General features: G+C 37.2%; 1 protein-coding gene across 1 annotated transcript in view; it reads right to left on the bottom strand.

The window, feature by feature from the left end:
* LOC127807608 (kinesin-like protein KIN-7C, mitochondrial) overlaps positions 1 to 19840 on the bottom strand; it is a gene marked incomplete in the record, with an annotated part of 112787 nt that overhangs the window by 53905 nt on the left and 39042 nt on the right. Inside the window, 5 exon segments of the mRNA XM_052345609.1 lie at positions 16305 to 16451; positions 16548 to 16655; positions 16831 to 16935; positions 17380 to 17484; positions 17632 to 17691. Coding sequence (XP_052201569.1) covers positions 16305 to 16451; positions 16548 to 16655; positions 16831 to 16935; positions 17380 to 17484; positions 17632 to 17691 — 525 coding nt within the window.

The following is a 19840-nucleotide window of genomic DNA, read 5'->3' as shown; positions in this document are numbered from 1 at the left end:
TTTAATATTTGGTCCAAATTTAATTTAGTCCAAATATAATATTTATTTTAATATTTGGCCCAAATCCAATTTAGTCCAAATATAATATTTAATTTAATATTTGACCCAAATCTAATTTAGTCCAAATATTAACTTAAACCCAAAAATATTTTATTTCCTATTTGTCACTCCAACAAATAGAAAATTATTAAATTAGAAACTCCTTCCTAATTTAATAAATTGACATTTTTAGGAAACTCTTTCCATTATGACGACTCCTCGTCATATCAACGTCATTACGTCTATTTGTTCTTTTTCCGTGAGAACCTACGACGGCAAAACTTCTTGCCGAAGTGTCCCACTTAACCATACGTCCACTCTCCTGGTTTAAGCCAGGGACCGTGCCTATTGCGTATGACTCATTAGGCTTCCGAATATGTTGACAATGTGTCGGTACGAACACATAAGACAAGATTGGACTCTAGCAAGGCATCATGCCTACCCAATTATTCAGAAGGATTCAAAATCTGCAAATAACCTTTCACGAGCATGGTTACCGTATAATACGATACTCTCGTCAATGTATCTTACATGATCTCAAGTATGGCGATGTGTTGCTTGATAACGATCACATGAGTTTTCTTCGGTCTTCCGGATATCTTCACTTAATTGGAAAGTAAATCAATAACTCCTTATTGATCTCCTTCACCATGGCCATGGATTTAAAGTGAATATCCACCGAATGCGCCTTAGATACATCATCCTCTATCAAGGGATAGACGAGTCCCATCTTAGTTATACACCCATCTCCATAAGCCTCACGATATACCCAACGATCACCCACATGCAGCCTTTGTCTAGGCCCATCGAAACGATGTCAAAGCATACCGGTCTTCTTATGAGATGACCGTGACAACCTCAGGTCCAAGGATTATGTCCAGTGACACGTTCTCCAACATTGGTCACCTATGTACTTGTCTAGGCATCCCCATGCCTATGGGTGTGAGACCCCCATTGCTATCACATAGCACATACAAGTCTTACCGCAATTGTCAATGTCCATTCTTGACATCGCTACGACCTGAGACGTTTAATGATGTCTAGAAACTGTGATGCATCATCTCACATCTTTATAGATTAATCACAGTATACATCATATGGACTTCTATCTAGTTTCATTCGGTTATTACAATAATAACAAGAAACTAATAGAATGACTTCTTGTAAATTTAAACAACTCCTTATTCAAATAATAACATGATTACAATTGTCAGTGTACAACATGCCCAATCTGATTGGGTCTAGAGCACCTACACTAACAAAAGGTGGGTGCCCTAAGTGGTAGTGATGGAGCCAAGTATAATTGTAAGAAGACTGAGAAGTACAGGCTAGTTTGGGCTGGATTTGATGAGGCCGCAAGGTCTCCCTTCTAAAACATGCAGTTCATGTTTCTTCTCAGTAGTTCCAATCATCCTCTCCGTAGTTCCAATCATCCTCTCCATAGCCATTTCCTAAAACTCACAAGAATAAAGAGGGAAAATGACTCGACAATTTAGATCCTTAGTGAGTTGATGAACTAAAATCAAGTTGGTTGACAAGTTAGGGACATGCAAGACTCTTTTAACAGTGAGTTTAGGGTTAAGAGTAACATGTCCCTGACACTTGATTGGAATAGATGTCCCATTAGTAATAACAATCAGTTTAGGTGTCACAAGGGGTTGAAAGGTATTAAAAACATTTAGATTAGAGGACATATGATCTGTAGCTCCTGAGTCTAGAATCCATATATCATTCCTATTGAATTTAGAGGTTGTTAAAGAACTCAAATGGAGACTTTTATCTGGCTGATTACCTTGTTGGGCAATGGAGCCTAATCCATCCTGAATAGTTTTCAGGAACATCTTGAGTTTGTTAACTTCATCAGCAAGCTTGCTGATTTCATTAGTTTTCAGCTGATTATGCTCCAATTCAGGTGCTGCCTCTACCTTTTCCATAATTTCTTCTTGCTTAGTTGAAAAATAAGCCTGATTTCTAGAGGTTATATTCTTGAATCCTCCTAGTTTATGTAGCATTGTCTCCTTCCCATGCAACTTGAAGCATGTTTCTTGAGTATGCCTTGGTCTTTTATAGTGTGAGCACCGCAATCCTTCTTTTCCATACATCTTCTTTTGTGCATCAGACCATACACCCTCTTTTCCATGCAGCTTGCCCTGTCCATCTGCTCTTCCTTGCAGCGATTTAAACCTTGACCTTGCTCCTTTGTTTGTAAAGATGGCCGATCCACTAGAACTCATGTCTCCTAGCTTTGCTATTCTCCTATTTTCTTCACTTCGAACAACTGAAAAAACTTCATTAAGAGATGGAAGTTTTTCCCTTCCAAGGATCTGAACCCTTACCTAGTCATACTCATTGTTGAGTCCGGCCAAAAACTCTACCACTCTATCCCTTTCAAAAATCAAATGAAGAGTGGTTGCATCTTTCCCACATTCCATTTTAATGTTTTCGTAATGGTCAAGTTCCAGCCAAAAACCATTAATTTTGCTATAATATTCAGTGATTGATGAGGCCCCTTGTTTAGTACTATGTAATTTTATATTAATCTCATAGATAACCGAAACATCTTGAATCTTAGAATAGGTACGACTAACCGTCTCATATATGTCCTTAGCAGAAGACAAGAACATGTAGTTTTTACTAACCTCTAGTTGCATGGCATTCCACAACCATGACATGATCATGGAATCCTCTATATCCCAAGCATGAAACCCTGGATCTAATTCCTTTGGGCTTGAATTTGTCAAGTGGCATATCTTCCCTTTCCCCTTTAGGAATGTCCGAACCAATAGCGCCCACTGCAAGCAGTTGCGTCCATCCAATCGATATGATTGGTGCACCCTTGGTAGATCGCCAAAAGATAGCCCTCCCAATGGAGCATCAACTGCATTCGCCTCATCGATCGCTATTGCTGGAACTACATTAGATACTTCTAACATGATCAAAGAGAAGAAAGTCTATTGCAATGAAGGCAAAGACAAGGAGAGATTTTGAAACTTAAGTGACTGGAAGTATGGCAATAACGGCCAGAACTAGTCAAAGGAGGAAGGGCACAGAATGGCACTAAAGGCCGGAGTGTAGGCTAAAACTGAAACATAGAAAAAAATTGAGGCCGAAAATCAAACGGTAATCTAAAGTGGCTCTGATACCATAAAGATTTTGAACATAAAAGAATATTAATTCATTTACAGTTATAGGGTTGGAATATACAGTTATAGGATGTTTATAATCGAAAGGATTACAACACGTTTAGAAAAGATTATAATACAAAGGATTAGGAAAGTTTCTTAATCTGTTTTAAGAAACTAATCTAATTAAGACCAAAAAATAAAATATTCTAAAAACTACATTGCTGCCTCCTCCCTTTTCCTTTCCCGAGAATCCTTTCACTCCAACATAGAGGTTGATTATCCTGTGGACAAGGCAAGATACCAAAGACTGGTAGAAAAATTGATCTATCTATCTCTAACAAGACCAAATATTGCATTTAGTGTGAGTGTTGTAAATCAGTTTATGCATGCTCCTGCACAAAGACATCTAGATGCAGTAAATCATATTCTCATATATCTCAAGGGTACACCATGAAAGGGCCTATTGTTTAGAAAATGTGACAATCATGAAATTGAATTCTATACTGATGCAAATCGGGCAAGAGCCATTGAAAACAGTAAATCTACTTTAGGATACTAAACTAAATTATGGGAAAACCTAGTTACTTAGAGGAATAAAAAGCAATCAGTGGTAGGTAGAAGCAGTGCAAAAGCAAAGTATAGAGCAATTGCCCAAGGAATATGCGGATTAATCTAGTTGGAAAGATTGTTACAAAACTTAAAGATATCATGGGATGCACCTATGAAACTATATAGTGACAGGAAATCAGCCATTAGTATAGTTCACAATCCAATTCAGCATAATAGGATAAAGCATGAAAGCATTGAACGACACTTCATCAAGACTGAAATTGAAAAAGCAGCAGTTATCCTCTCATACATTCCAACTCCAAATCAAGAGGCTGATATTCTAACTAAAGCTATGTCCAAGCTAAGTTTTGAAGTGTTAATTAGCAAGCTATGAATGATTGATATCTATTCACCAACTTGAGGGGGAGTGTTGGAATATCGAGAAAAAGATATAGGAGTTGGAAAATCTAAATTATGAATTTGGATGAGACTAAGAGATAAGGTTGGTTGGAGATAAGGAAAGATTACAAAAGATTAAATAGATAAAGAGATAAAGTTCCTAAGAAAAATGAGGCAGTTGATTACTAAAGTGATAATTCCAGCTTAGCGATAAACTTTATCCTTTAGAGATATTCAATTTTGTTCTATTTTTTAGGAGATGTAAAACTTTGTCTAATACTTAATTGAGTAAAACTTTTTTTTCTCTCTAATCAAATATTCATCCTAAGTTACTCGACTATTTCTTCAATTTACTCGAGTAAGTTGCTTCAATTAGTAGTTTTTACTATTTTGTTTAATACCAAAATAAAACAAATATAGAAATAAATTATGCAATGCCCACAAAGGATCAAAATTAGAGACACGTAGATATAGCATGGTTTGGCAAACTGCCTTCATCCAAGGGCAAAGGAGGAATAAAGCTCACTATATGAATAGGTTGCACCTTAACTGGTGTGCCCTATCGCAATCTGATAATCAAATATGCAGCTCAATAAATTGAGAGAATGAGATAGGTCCTAAATTTAAAACTCATTGATTTTGGATTTGGTATATAAATCATATCTCTATAATCATTTGGATTGGATTATCACAATCAAAATGCAAGACAAGCTCAACATAAATGCATAAAAGACAAAAACCAAAACCTACTAGTAAATGAAGGGCGATCAAGGAGAGATAGAAGGAGTTGATGGACTATTTCTCAAAGTTTTTTGATAAAGGTGGAAAACAAGTGTTATGTTAGGTAATCTTAGCAACTCCGGAGATAGTAATTACAGGTTCTATAGATGTATCTGTCTAAATGAAATAAAGCAAACATTGAAAAAGAAAAAGAATAGTAAAACAATTAAACTAAGATAATATATCGATAAAAGCATGGAAATGCATGAAAGAAGAGAGTATTTTTTGTTTACTAAAATTATTAATGTGATCACTAAATCAAAAAAGATGTCAAACAAGTGGAGGAAGAGCAGTTTAGTGCCAATTTACATATTGTAAATTGTTAATGACCATCTGATATAAGAGCTTAAACTAGTAGATGGAGAGTTAAATTTATCCTTTATACTACTTTTTTATTCTCAATACACTCCCTTATGTGTGGACAGCCTTCATTGCATAATTAATCCAAACATGTGCAATAGATTAAATATTAGGTTAGCAATGAAGTTTGAACTCAAAAACGTAACATGGCTCTGATATCATGTTGTATCATTAACCACCATCCAATGTAAAAGCTTAAACTAGTAGATCAAGAAATAACTTTATTTTTATATTACTATTTTTACTTTGAACAACATGAATAAAGGAAGTGTTTATCATTGTGGAAAAAATTGAGGAATCAAGCAAATGAGTGACACTATGAAACTTTGGGAGAAAGTAATTGAGCAAAGATTAAGAAGAGAAACCAAGGTGTCTAGAAACCAACGTGGTTTCAAGCCTAGTAGCTAAACAGTGAAAGCTAGATACTTGCTAAGGAGCCTAATGTTGAGGCATAGAGATAAAGAAAAGAATTTACAAGTGGTATTAAGAGATTTAGAAAAAGCTCATAACAAAGTTTTGAGAAATCTTATAGAGGGTTTTAGAGACGAAAGCAAATATGAATTGCTTATAAGTAGGTTATTAAAGACATGCATGATGCAACAAAACACGTGTTTGTTAACGGATCAAGTCCAAGGGCGATTAATGAGGGGAGTAGCTATTTCCTTGCAAGGAGATGCCTTGTTAGTTCTTCTAGCCTTCCTACCTATGGTGAAACTTAGAGCTCGTTAGAGAGAACCACATGATTTAGAAAATAATTCTTATTGCTTACCAAACTTTAACAAACTAGAGGGAATTTATAACAAACTCCCACTTCTCCTGTTGTTGCTACTACTTCTTCTTCTTCTTCTTCAAGTCTTCTTCTTCTTCCTCGCAAAGAACCCAAACCCCAAACAACAAAACAGTCGTGGCTTAGTGGCTTCCGACAAGGAGTAGTCGAAAGCAATTGTCGCCAGCTGACGCTCCTTCCCCATTCACCACACACACCTGCACTCTTTGGCAGCCAATCTTCCAAACCCTAAAATTAATTTAGGGTGTTTGGTTGGTTGGTGCAAGCCTAATCCAATCCATGAATAGGTTGCACCTAATTGCTACAGGCTATTCCAGATTTATTTAATTTCCAAATTGACAAAGGATAATTGGGATAGCTAATTCCAATGGTTATCCAATTCTTGCTTGAATACATATTATTGAGATTAGCACATGATATTCCTTTTTGTCTAATTTTTGATTTATTTAGATTAGCTTATGATATCCCTAGTTTAATTACTTTCTAAATAGATGTATATTACCCTAGGTTAACCAAATCCAATGGTTACCAAATTCCTATTTTAATCCGGTTGCTACATCAAAACCAATTTGGGTCAAGCCCAATTTTATTACAATCGGGCCCAAGTTTATTTTCAAAAATCCAAAATTTAATTGGTAAAGCTTAATCCTCATATTCCATTAAAGCTCAACCAATTTTCTTAAAAGCCTAACATTAGAATTATATTCACCTTGCCCCGTTTCTCTTCGTGTTTGATCCATTCGTGGTTCGCTAGTTAGTTAGGATAGACGTTTTAGATTGTTAAAAATATTTTAATTCTTGTACTTTTTTTTAGTCAATTTTCTTGTTACTTTAAGGTGATACCGGGAGAGTGTTTGACTACTCAACATAGACTTCTAGTACTTGACATCCAAGTAAGAAATTGGAAGAGAAAAAATCACATAAAACAAAATCCAAGAATCAAATGGTGGAATTTAAAAGGGGAGAAACAACTAATCTTCAAAGAAAAATTAAGGGGTAGAAGGGAATGGAATGGAGAAAGACAGACAAACCAAATGTGGAAAGAAATGGCTAATGCTCTGAGAAGCACGGCAAAGGTAGTTCTTGGAGAGACTAATGGTAGAGCCCCTAACCTTAAGGAGTCTTGGTGGTGGAATGAAGAGGTACAATTGAAAATTAAAAATAAGAAAACTTGCTATAAGGCGGTATATCAATGCAACAATAAAGAAAATCAAAAAAATTATAAAGAAGCAAAAAAGGCAGCAAAAAGAGCTGTTAGTGAAGCAAGGTCAAAAGCATATGAGAATCTATATAAACGACTTGATACAAAAGATGGAGAAAGGGATATTTATAAATTAGCTAAAGCAAGAGAAAGAAAAACACGGGATTTAAATCAAGTGAAATGCATAAAAGATGACAATCAAAATGTTTTAGTAAATGAGGGAGCGATTAAGGAGAGATGGAATGAGTATTTCACAAAATTATTCAATGATGGTGGTGACACAAGAGTTAGGTTGGGACATCTTAGTAACTCCGAAGGAAATGTGAGCTACACATTCTATCGACGCATAAGTTCAAATGAAATAAGGCAAGCACTAAAAAAGATGAAAAATCATAAGACAGTGGGACCAGATAATATACCAATAGAAGCATGGAAATGCATGGGAGAAGAGGACATCTCCTGGCTAACGCAACTATTTAACGCCATCCTTAAATCAAAAAAGATGCCAGATGAGTGGAGGAAGAGTACTTTGGTTCCTATATATAAGAACAAAGGAGATGTTCAAAACTGTGAAAATTATAGAGGAATTAAGTTAATGAGTCATACCATGAAACTCTGGGAGAGAGTAATAGAGCAGAGGCTCAGAAAGGAAACAAAGGTGTCAGAAAATCAGTTTGGTTTCATGCCTGGTAGGTCAACAATGGAAGCTATATATTTACTGAGGCGTCTAATGGAAAGGTATCGAGATCATCAGAAGGACCTACATATGGTGTTTATAGATCTAGAAAAGACCTATGATAGGGTCCCTAGAGAAGTATTATGGAGGGTTTTAGAGAAGAAATGAGTCAAAATAGCCTATATACAAGCCCTTAAGGACATGTATCATGGTGTAGAGACAAGGGTCAGAACATGCGGAGGGGATACTGAACCATTTACAACTACAATAGGACTGCATCAAGGTTCTGCACTAAGCCCATACTTATTTGCCCTAGTAATAGACGAACTCACTAAAGATATTCAGACAGATGTGCCATCGTGTATGCTATTTGTAGACGACATAGTGTTGGTGGATGAACCAAAAGAATGAGCGAACACTAAGCTTGAGTTATGGAGAAACAATTTAGAATCTAAGGGATTTAAATTAAGTAGAAAGAAAACAGAATATATGGAATGCAAATTTAGTAAAAATGCAAGAGTGGATGATGTTATAATAAAATTAGAAGATCAAATCTTACAAAGAAAAGACCATTTTCGATATTTGGGATCAATGATTCAAAAAGATGGAGAAATCCACGAGGATGTCGCACATAGAATTAAGGCAGGTTGGCTAAAATGGAGAAATGCATCGGGAGTGTTATGTGATAGTAAAATCCCATTAAAATTGAAAAGAAAATTTTATAGGACAGCTATAAGATCAGTCTTGCTGTATGGCTCACAATGTTGGGCAATCAAATACTAGCATGAGCAAAAGACGAGTGTAGCGGAGATGAGGATGTTAAGATGGATGTGCGGACATACAAGAAAAGATAAAATTAGAAATGAAGTTATTCGTAATAAGGTCGGAGTAGTGCCAATCGAGGAGAATATGAGAGAGACTAGACTAAGATGGTTTGGTCATGTGAGAAAGAGACTAAGAGACGCTCCTGTGAGGAGAGTTGATGAAATGGAACAATTAGTCACAAAAAGAGGTAGAGGTAGACCCAAGAAGAATTTGGGAGAGACATTAAAATTTGATATGAAATATATGGATCTAAATGAGGATATGACAAAAGACAGAAATACATGGAAGTCTAGAATTCATGTAGCCGACCCCACATAGTGAGATAAAGGCTGGATATGTTGTTGTTGTTGTTGTTTTCTTGTTACTTTAAATATTTTGTTAGGTAATTTTTATGCGACCTAGCTAAGGGGAAACTGAGGAAAATTTTGAATCTAATATAACACTGTGAGTGGGTAATTTGTATTATAGTGGCATTTGTTGCATTTATATTACTAATCATCCTTGTATTCTTGATATACTATCACAATGACATTTCTTTAAATTGCATTTGGGAAAAATAAAATCCATGATGCCTGATCCGTGCATGTCGACACTTATAGCCTATTTCATTCCCTTTAATTTGTATTTGGAAAAAATGTAATCCATGTTGCCTTGATATGTGCATGTTGATACTTATATCTGATACATTGCATGTGACACTTCTAATACTAAATGGTAGCATAAAATGTGTCTTAAAGGGAGTAACTAATTAAAACCCTATATTGCTAACTATAATAAAAGTTAGTCGTTGGTGCACCACGTATACATTAGGGTGAGAGTTGGTCCACCCTCATTAGCGTGAGTGGTTCCGCTATCATGTTCAAATCAAGCAAGAGTGGTTCTGTCGAAGTGGGTTCTATGAGTGAGAGTCGTTCCACCCCTAATTTAATGGAATATGTGAAATTTGGTTCTAACTTGTTTACTCCTAAATGTGCATGTTTATTTGTCATCTCTTATATTGTCTTAATTACTACATAGCATGACATGGCATAATGATTTATCTTTTGATGCATTAATTCTATATTCCCCCCATTATAATGCTCTTTTACCTCTCAATAAGTTAGTGGTAGACTTACCCCTTAACATTTTCATATTTGTAGGTTGGCATTGACTCTAATGGTAAGAATTATGGTAGGCGATTCTAACTGCATATACCCTAGACACTTTCTAGGCTACAACACGATCACCACATTTCATTGGACTTGTATATGAGAAAATTAATGTTCCTTTCTTTTGTGTTCTAATTAATGTTGGATAATGTAACCAAATGATGGCTTCGAGCTAGTGGGCACTTAAATTTCGAAATAAAAGTTATGATAATTTCCATAGTTAACTTGGAATGTTTAAAATAATATATGGTAAACGGTATTGTAAGGCTTACTATTCCCTAGTGGAGTCTATGGCTTCTTAGGGAGTAGTGTCGATCACGACCTCCGAAATTGGGGCATGACAAACTATCTCCTAAAGAACAAAAACAGATTTATAGATTTGAATTAGGAAATTTAAAGGCTGGATATGTTGTTGTTGTTTATCTTCTTCAAACTACCTTATCCCTTTGATCTTGAAATCTTCTATTATCTCCTAACAACCTTATCACCTTGTTGACTTATCAAAATGTTAAGAGATCTGTTTAGATTAGGACAGATTTCTAATTATCATTTAGGAATCTTTATTGATTATGTCCATATGTATCTTAGTGTATATTTCCTTCTTTGTGTTTTAATTTGTTTCCTTAGAGATAGTTTCCTTTTTGATAGTTTCCCTGTTTGATGTAATCTCTCCCTCTATAAGAGGACTATTGTATCCATCAGATTATTATTATGAAAGGATAATCCTGAATTCCTTCATGGTATCAGAGCCTTTCCCTTCCCTTCCAATATTTTCGAAACCCTAATAGTGCCTTCATTGCACTTCTTTGCGCCGAACTCCTCTAGGGTTTCAACCCAGCCTTAATTGTTGTTTTGTTCTGTTCTATTGTTAAGCAATTCTGTTTCAGCTGCACTTATAGTTTCCCTTTCCAAACTCAATCTTCTTAAGATATGTCCGAGATATCAGAGGCGACTCCGGTCATTACCACTGCTACATCCTTCCTACAGACTTGATTGGCGAAACTTCTTGCAATGGTCTCAGCTTGCGAGCACATTCCTCAAAGGCAGAGGAAAGCTAGGCCACCTAACCGGAACTCCTCCAAAAGATTCGAACCCATCCTTCACAGCATGGGAAATTGAAGATTCATCAATCATTTCATGGCTTTGGAGTGCCATGCAATCGGAGGTAAGTAAAAACTTTATGTTTTTAACGTCAGCTAGGGACATTTGGGAGACTGTGAGGCAAACCTATTCTAAAGTTCAAGATGCCTCGGTGATTTTTGAGGTTAAGACTAAGATTAGTAGGACAAGGCAAGGGACATCCACTATAACAGAATATTATAATAAAATGAAGGGGATGTGGCTAGAACTAGATCATTATCAAGATATCAAGATGGAGTGTAGCAATGATGCTGTTAAACTTAAACAAATTCAAGAAAGGGACAGGATTGTAGAGTTTCTAGCAGGGATTAATCCGGAATATGATCAAGTGAGGATCTAAGTGCTTGGTAGGGAAAAATTACCTACTCTTAATGAGGTTTTTTCCATTGTTCGAAGTGAGGAAAACAGAAGGATGGCTATGCTAGGAGATCACAGTGTTGAAGGCTCAGCCATGGTGTCAAGCCATAGAGATGGATCTCGGTTTAAAGCATGAAAGGCAGAAAATTCATGGAAAAATTCAAGACGAGAAGGTTTGTGGTGCAGTTATTGCAAAAAACCTAGGCATACTAAGGATAATTGCTTCAAACTCCATGGCAAAGAAGCTGTGCTAAGCAGGATAGGCGGATTTAAGAGTCGTCAAGCCTATTTTTCCAGCACAGATCAAGGGAAAGCTGAATCAGAAGGTAAAACTGAATCTATTGGTGCTGATATTTCACAATTGAATGCAGAAGAGATGAACAAACTCAAGAATTTCCTCAAAACTCTCCAAGATGGAGCTTGTTCACTTGCACAGCAAGGTAAACTCACCAATTCTGAGTATTTTTCTGCCTTTAAAACTGCTGGGAATACCAATTGGGTCCTTGATTCAGGAGCTACTGATCACATGACCCCTCACATAAATTCCTTTGACACTTACCAACCTCTTGTTAGCCCTAAACAGATTGTTATTGCTAATGGAACCACTGTTCCTATTGCTGGCCAAGGTACAATTAAATTCAGCCCTTTCCTAACAACCAAACAAGTTCTTCATATCCCACAGTTAGCTACCAATCTTATATCTATTCACCAACTAACCAAAGAATTAAATTGTCGTGCTATCTTCTATCCTCATATGTGTGAATTTTAGGACATGATAACGGGGAAGATGATTGGTGTGGCTGAGGAGCGCAATGGGTTGTATACCTTACACAAGGCAGGCCATTCTACAAAGAAGCAGCAACCTGTCATTGCTTGTTCATCTCATTTTGTTTTAGCATCCAACACCATTTGGCTTCAACATTATAGATTAGGTCATCTGCCTTTTCCTTTATTAAAAGCTATGTTTCCTCATTTGTTTAAATCTTTAGATCCTAGGATGTTTCAATGTGATGTGTGTGTGCTGTCCAAACACCATAGGGTGTCTTATCCTATGAGCAACAAATTATCTTCTGAACTTTTTTCCCTAGTTCATTTAGATGTTTGGGGACCATCCAAAATATCCAACTGTTCTGGGGCTCGGTGGTTTGTTTCATTTATTGATAATTGTACTCACATGTGTTGGGTATTTCTCTTGAAAGAAAAGGCTGAAATTGGCACCATCTTACCTTATTTTTGCAAAATGATATTCACACAATTTGGTACTCTTGTCCAAAAATTCAGAACAGATAATGCTAAAGATTATTTTAATAATCAGTTGAATTCTTTCTTTCAACATGAGGGTATTGTTCATGAGTCTTCCTGCGTAGACAATCCACAACAAAATGGAATAGCAGAGCAGAAGATGAGACATCTCCTTAATGTGGCTAGCACACTCCTTCATCACACTCATGTTCCTAAAACCTATTGGGGTGAAGTCGTTTTAACCGCGGCTTATGTCATCAACCGCGTTCCCTCCAAAGTCCTAAATCACCATAGCCAATTCCAGTGCCTATCCTCTTTTTTTCTCGATTACTATTTGCATACTCCTATCCCTCTTCGTGTGTTTGGTTGTGTGTGCTTTGTCAATATCCCTAAAATACATCGGGATAAGCTTGATCCTCATGCCCTTTGGTGTATCTTCCTAGGGTATTCTCCAATCCAAAGATGTCTTTTTCCATGAATCTCAGCCCTTCTTTGGCTCTCCAGACCTTGGTCCTCAGGGGAAGACTCGAGGAATTGAGGACCAAGACTCATTTGAAATTTTTCCTGTCCTAGCACCAACTCCTATTTTGTCTAGTTCTAATCCTTCTTCCTCTGCTGTTCCAGCCCAATCTCCTAACCCCTCTCCTCTACCTACAGAATGTATTGAACAAGCAATTCACAGGCCATCCTCTCCAGTTCGGTTTAAGGGTTCTCCCTATGTGTTCAAAAGAAGGCAACCTATTGTGGAGTCTCAGCCCTCACCAGCATCAGATCCAGGTACTAAAACTGCACAATCATTAGATACATCCCTTTCCAGCCCTGTTTCTGATGATTTAGACCTACCAATTGCTGTGAGAAAAGGGGTCAGAAGCTGTACTTTACACCCTTTAACTGATAACTTGTCTTATCATCGCTTCTCCCAAAACCACAAAAGCTTCCTCACCTCATTAGACTCTATTGTTATTCCCAAGTCAGTAGAAGAGGCTCTAAAAGACCAGAATTGGAAGCAAGCCATGCAAGAGGAAATGAATGCCTTAAATAAAAATCAGACATGGGAATTGGTGCCTAGGCCTAAAGGAATCACTCTAGTTGGATGCATATGGATATTTAATTTGAAGTATAAAGCTGATGGCACACTGGAAAGGTATAAAGCTAGACTAGTGGCCAAAGGCTATACTTAGTCTTATGGCATAGATTTCTGACTTTTGCACTAGTGGCAAAAATGACAACGGTGAGAATTCTTATATCCTTGGCAGCTCATTTTGGGTGGAAAATGCAGCAGTTAGACTTGAAGAATGCTTTCTTACATGGGGATTAAGAAGAGGAGGTATACATGGAAGTGCCTCCTGGTTTTTAGGAAAGGGATCCAGGTACAGTATGTAAACTTAAAAAGGCCCTATATGGACTTAAACAGTCTCCCCGGACATGGTTTGACAGATTTTCTAAGGCAATAAAGTCTATGGGATATGCTCATAGCAGAGGTGATCACACTTTTTTTTTCAAACATTCAAGTGGAAAAGTTACAGCACTCTTAGCGTATGTTGATGATATGGTTGGGACTGGAAATGATATGGAAGAACAACAGAGTTTAAAAAGAAAATTAGCTGAAGAATTCGAGATCAAAGACCTTGGGGTACTTAAATATTTCCTAGGAATTGAGGTACCCTACTCAAATACTGGAATCTTTCTATCACAACGCAAGTACATTCTTGATCTTCTAGTTGAAACTGGAATGACAGGAGGAAAAGGGTCTGGTATACCTGTGGATCCTAATCTCAGATTGCAGGAGAACTCAGAGAGACAAATGGTTGATAAAGGGAGGTTCTAGAGACTTGTGGGCAGGTTGATATATCTCTCACATACTAGGCTTGATATTGCTTTTGCTGTCAGTCTAGTAAGTCGGTTCATGCATTGTCCAACCGAGGAGCACATGCAAGCTGTGCGGAAAATCCTGAACTATCTAAAGGTAACACCAGATAAAGGCATTTTGTTTAAAGTAGGACTGAATTGAATGTACAAGGATTCACTGATGCAGATTATGGTGGATCCTTGGTTGATAGGAGATCCACTACAGGCTATTGTGTGTTTTTGGGGGGAAACCTTGTGTCTTGGAGGTGTAAAAAGCAAAGTGTTGTGGCAAGATCGAATGCAGAGGCAAAGTTTAGGGCAATGGCCCTTGGATTGTGTGAACTTCTGTGGCTTCGGATTATCTTAAAAGACTTGAAAATCAAGGTTCAAGGTACTATTGACCTACTTTGTGATAATTAATCAGCTATTAATATTGCCCATAATCTAGTACAGCACAATAGAACTAAACATATAGAGATTGATCGACACTTTATCAAGGAAAAATTGGATGCTGGGTTAATTCGAATTCCATATATGTGCCATCTAAAGGTCAAGTGGCAGATGTGTTGACTAAAGGGCTGGCTGGAAGAAGGTTCGATGTTTTGGTAAGCAAGTTAGGAATGGTTAATATCCACTCTCCAGCTTGAGTGGGAGTGTTGACTTATCAGAATGTTAAGTGATCTGTTTAGATTGGGAAAGATTTATAATTATCATTTAGGAATCTTTATTGATTATGTCCATATATATCTTAGTGTATATTTCCTTCTTTGTGTTTTAATTTGTTTCCTTAGATATAGTTTCCTTTTTGATAGTTTCCATGTTTGATGTAATCTCTCCCTCTATAAGAGGACTGCTGTATCCATCAGATTATTATTATGAAAGCATAATTCTAAATTCCTTCACACCTCATCCCTTTAACTTATCTTATCTCCTTTATCCACTAATTCTAGGCCATAAGAGAGAAAACCGGGAATTTCATTTTAATCTTTCCAACAATATGAATTACCACAATTACAAGAATTAATTGAGATGATAACTACGCACAATATAAGATAGAATATGGTAGTTTTGTTCAAATTAGGATTGGCTCAACTTAAATGGAGATGATATTTGATGTTAGAAATTTAGGGTTGAGCTCTTAGGCCATGCCAATGATGCCCAGGGATAAAGGGTGGGCTTCAATCTAGGCGTGGGTCCACCCAATGAATGGGAGAAGGTTATGGATAGGGGTTTCCTTCACAAAATGTGTGAATGCTGAGGATTGTATGTGATTGCATTGCCATGACATTCCTTACTGAGAATTCTATTCTCATGCATTGCATTTTAATGTTTCAGACCATGTACAGGATGGAAGAAAGGCCATCTTGGGCTAGATAAGGGTGGGAAAGCTGTATAAAATCAATGTAGGTAGCTCTAAAGCATGTTCAATTGTATGTTGATGTTTATACATGAGATAAATAGAATGAGGATGTTGTGATAAATTCATTCTTGATGTTATCTTGCTTTTATGGTATGATGTGAGAAAAGTGGAACCAGTGATAACAAAGACTAGACCTGGGACCAAAATGAGAACTAAGGGCCTAACTAAATGTCAAGGTATCAGATAAGACATCCATCTGGTGGAAAGACTCCCTTCTCTTGCGACTTAACGCCGCGAGGTCAGGAGACAGCACCTGGCTGCAGGCAGGGTTCTGCATCTAGGCTCACCATTACTTCATCTAGCATACTTTGAGTGCAAAAGTCTACCAACAGCAATACCAAGGAAGTTCATTGATTTACCCACAAATGCAAGAAAATAAAAAACAATAAACATATATACAGTACAAACCTGAAGCTTCAAATTAATTAAATCTTCCTGGTTGGATCCCATCATATATGGATTCTCCACCATGCCACGCTTCAATTGCTGAAGCTCTTGTTTTAAACAGGAAATTTCCTTCTGATACTTCTTAATGAGAGACTTTTCATCCATAATCTAATAGATCGACAATAGAGGCATTAGGAGCTGTCACACCCAAAGAATTTCCTTTTGTTTCTAAACAGTAACAAAAAAACAGTGATGGTAAACCACCTTATTTTGAGAAGCCTTGATTTCCACATGCTTGCTACGGTGAGCAAACTTCAATGTATTGTGTGTTTCTTCACTATTGCTAGAGGCAGGTGTCACAGTACAAATAAGCTACATAGTTTTAAACAAGAAGGCAGAATTCAAAGCACACCGCCATTTAGCAATTCATATAAATAAGTAGAATTATGAAAATGAAATGTAAAACTTGGCAACAAAAATTTTACACAACACTTCCCCTGCAGGCAGAAGGTTTGGTGAAGATCCATACTGTAAAATATTGACTTACAGAAATCCGTCCATGGCCACTGAGGGATGATTGCAACAATCGTGTGAGTTTAGAATCTCTATAAGGAATATGAGTAGCATTCCCTTCTGTTAATTTAGATATCACCTGAAATTATACATAGTGAGCAATAGCCAGACCGTTACTTAGCAGAAATGGCAATCATATGAATAATAATAAGCTCAGCTGACAATGATATGAAGGAAATGCTTGAGAAAGCATTACATATAAGAACTAAAACCTTATGATTGGTATTAGGCATCTATTAGTCCAATATTATAAGGTAATAACAAGGATCACTAAGTACAGCAAACATTTAAGTAATCTCTAGTAGCATTTTCACAACCCCTATGTGATATATACTGCTACAACTTCCAAGAGCCAAGGGCAATTTGCAATAACTGACCAATGCTTCAATTCAATGACATTTTAGAAATCTATGCAGGTAATAGAAATGGAAGCTGTGTGTGTGTGTGTGGGGGGGGGGGGGGGGGGGGGGGACCAAATAGGCAAAAAATCAAAGATCTAAAAAGAAAGCTAGCAACATCTCACAGTGCCAAGGGTTAGTAAGCTTTTGTTAATGTATGAACCCTCTTTTCTTCGCAAGCCAGTCGTCTCCGTTTTAGAACTTTCAGATCCAGCCAAGTCAATCAAATTCTGCAAAGAGAAAAAGAAACTTAGCATGTTAAAACAGCAGATTAACCAAGAAAATGTTTAAGAAATTCCAAAACACTACTATAGGATCAGGAAACCCTGAAGTCCTCTTGGCAAAACAAATAAACAAGGGGGATGAGCAGACTTTACCAGTTGTGACAAGGTCACATCTTCCCCTTGATTTTCTACTCGTGCACTACTTTCAATAGTCTGGCAGACAAATGCATTCATCAAACAAAACTGAGAGTTGTTCGAGAAACACTAAAACCCTAATAACCAACATAATCAATGCTTGATAAGCTATTAAAAATTTTAAAGAGCAAATGGCTCAATTATCCGAACTCCTTTCTGTTAATTGTGAAATAAAAAATTGGACAGTTAGATGATGTGAGATACATAGTATATAGATGGAGTATCCTTCCTACCAAGCACAATGCACAAGAATAACAAACAGATGAATAGAAAAAAGATTTGAGAAGGACATCCTCACATATGATATCACAGGCAGAAGCAATCTCCTGTAAAATTAGATAAAGTGGGAACCTGTCCCTTTGCCAAGAAGTATGCTTCTCAAGTCCAGTTCTTAGACTGTTGAAGTCCAAAATCTGATAAGATAATAAGCTGACAAAAACAGTCCTTTTGGAAGCACTAGGAATCCTAATAAGTTCAATCTGAAAAGTCAAACTATTCAAGCTGGCAGCTAATTAGCCTCCTTATTCGTCTCATCATCTTAGTAATTAGTTTATAAATCAATCATTTCAGTGCAAATTGTTTCTCAAAATGATTTTCTTCTATAGTGTTTTATGATTTTTGTTTTTTAGTAAGCTAATTAATCATTAAAGGAACCTGGGTCATTTTAGGTTTTCCAGCAAGATGGAAAATAGACGAATACCTTTGATTTAACACTTAACAAAGGCATGAAATTGGCACTAAACTTTTGTCAGTAGGGAAAAAATACATCTTAAAAAGAAATCATCACAGCTTGTAGCAACGTTATTCTGGAAAAGTCAATAAAATTTCAGCATGCGAGTAAAACTTTTTTCTTGGAAGTCAACCTTGCCAATAAAGCAATAATTTTAGCTTGAATTGCTTTTTATTTTGCTCAAATAGACTCCATTAAAAAATCTCATAAACCACCCAAATGAATTTGGGTCCAGATAAATACGCTTAACAAGTTAAAAAGGGGAGGTTAAATAATAAAGCATGTTAAATTGGTTGATAAATGGATGTAATCAGTAAATTTTATGCAACTAAATTGAAAAGTGTAATTCAATTGAATGGAACAGCTGGCCATGTGATCAGCCCCAGCATCACCTCCCAAGATGTTAGCCCTTCCTGCACCCCTTCAAAAGAATCCCTTGGGCCAAGGTTTGTGTCAACCTCACTAAGTACAACCCAAATTTCAATTGAGTTAGAATGAATATTAGTACCTTGTAACTCATTCTCAACCTGCCCCAAACTGCTAGGCCTACTCTACATTAATCTGTTAACAGTAAGTGTAATGACCCGATCGAGCGATAGGAAGGACCGGAACAACTTACCCTGATGGGCCTACACGAACTTCCCAGTGGGGTCACCCATCCCTGGATTACCCCAGGTCAAGTACGCTTAACTTGTGAGTTCTTTGCCTACATTCAGCCCAAAAAGTATCCAGCTGGTGTTGTTTTCTTTCTTACACTATCCTCGATATATACTAACTTTTCTGGGCTCTCGGGGTATTACATTCTCCCCCCTTTAAACACATGACGTCCTCGTCATGCGACCTTACAACTGATCCCAGATCTCCCCCCTTGCATGGCCGATGTGGGATTTGCCTAAGGTGCCTACACGCACCCCCCATAGGGGCCTACACACACCCCCTCGGCACTCAGTCTCCTCGCTAAGGTTTGCCCCACCATCGCGCTCAGAGGCTCGGGGTCAGTTCTGATACCACCTGTAACATCCTGCATCAAGCGATAAGAAGGACCGGAACAACTTACCCTGATGGGCCTACGCGAACTTCCCAGGGGGTCACCCATCATTGGATTACCCCAGGTCAAGCACGCTTAACTTGGGAGTTCTTTGCCAACATTCAGCCCAAAAGGTATCAAGTTGGTGTTGTTTCCTTTCTTACACTATCCTCAATATATACTAACTTTTCTGCGCTCTCGGGGTATTACAGTAAGGCACCCCCAATATAACAGTAATTGCAAAAATCTATACCACTCAATTCAGAGGACAAGACAGCATTACCATCGAAGTCTGATAATATCTTCCTCCATTTGGATTTGCCTAGGATTACTAAGAGGTGAGGCAACAATCAAACTTGAATGCCAGTATCTCCCCTGACAAAGGAGAAACAGCCGTAATATGATGAAAA

Source organism: Diospyros lotus, chromosome 8 (assembly GCF_014633365.1).
Source record: "Diospyros lotus cultivar Yz01 chromosome 8, ASM1463336v1, whole genome shotgun sequence".
Lineage (NCBI taxonomy): Eukaryota > Viridiplantae > Streptophyta > Magnoliopsida > Ericales > Ebenaceae > Diospyros > Diospyros lotus.
Note: the sequence above shows the minus strand (reverse complement) of the source record. Positions and strands in the feature narration are given on the sequence as shown.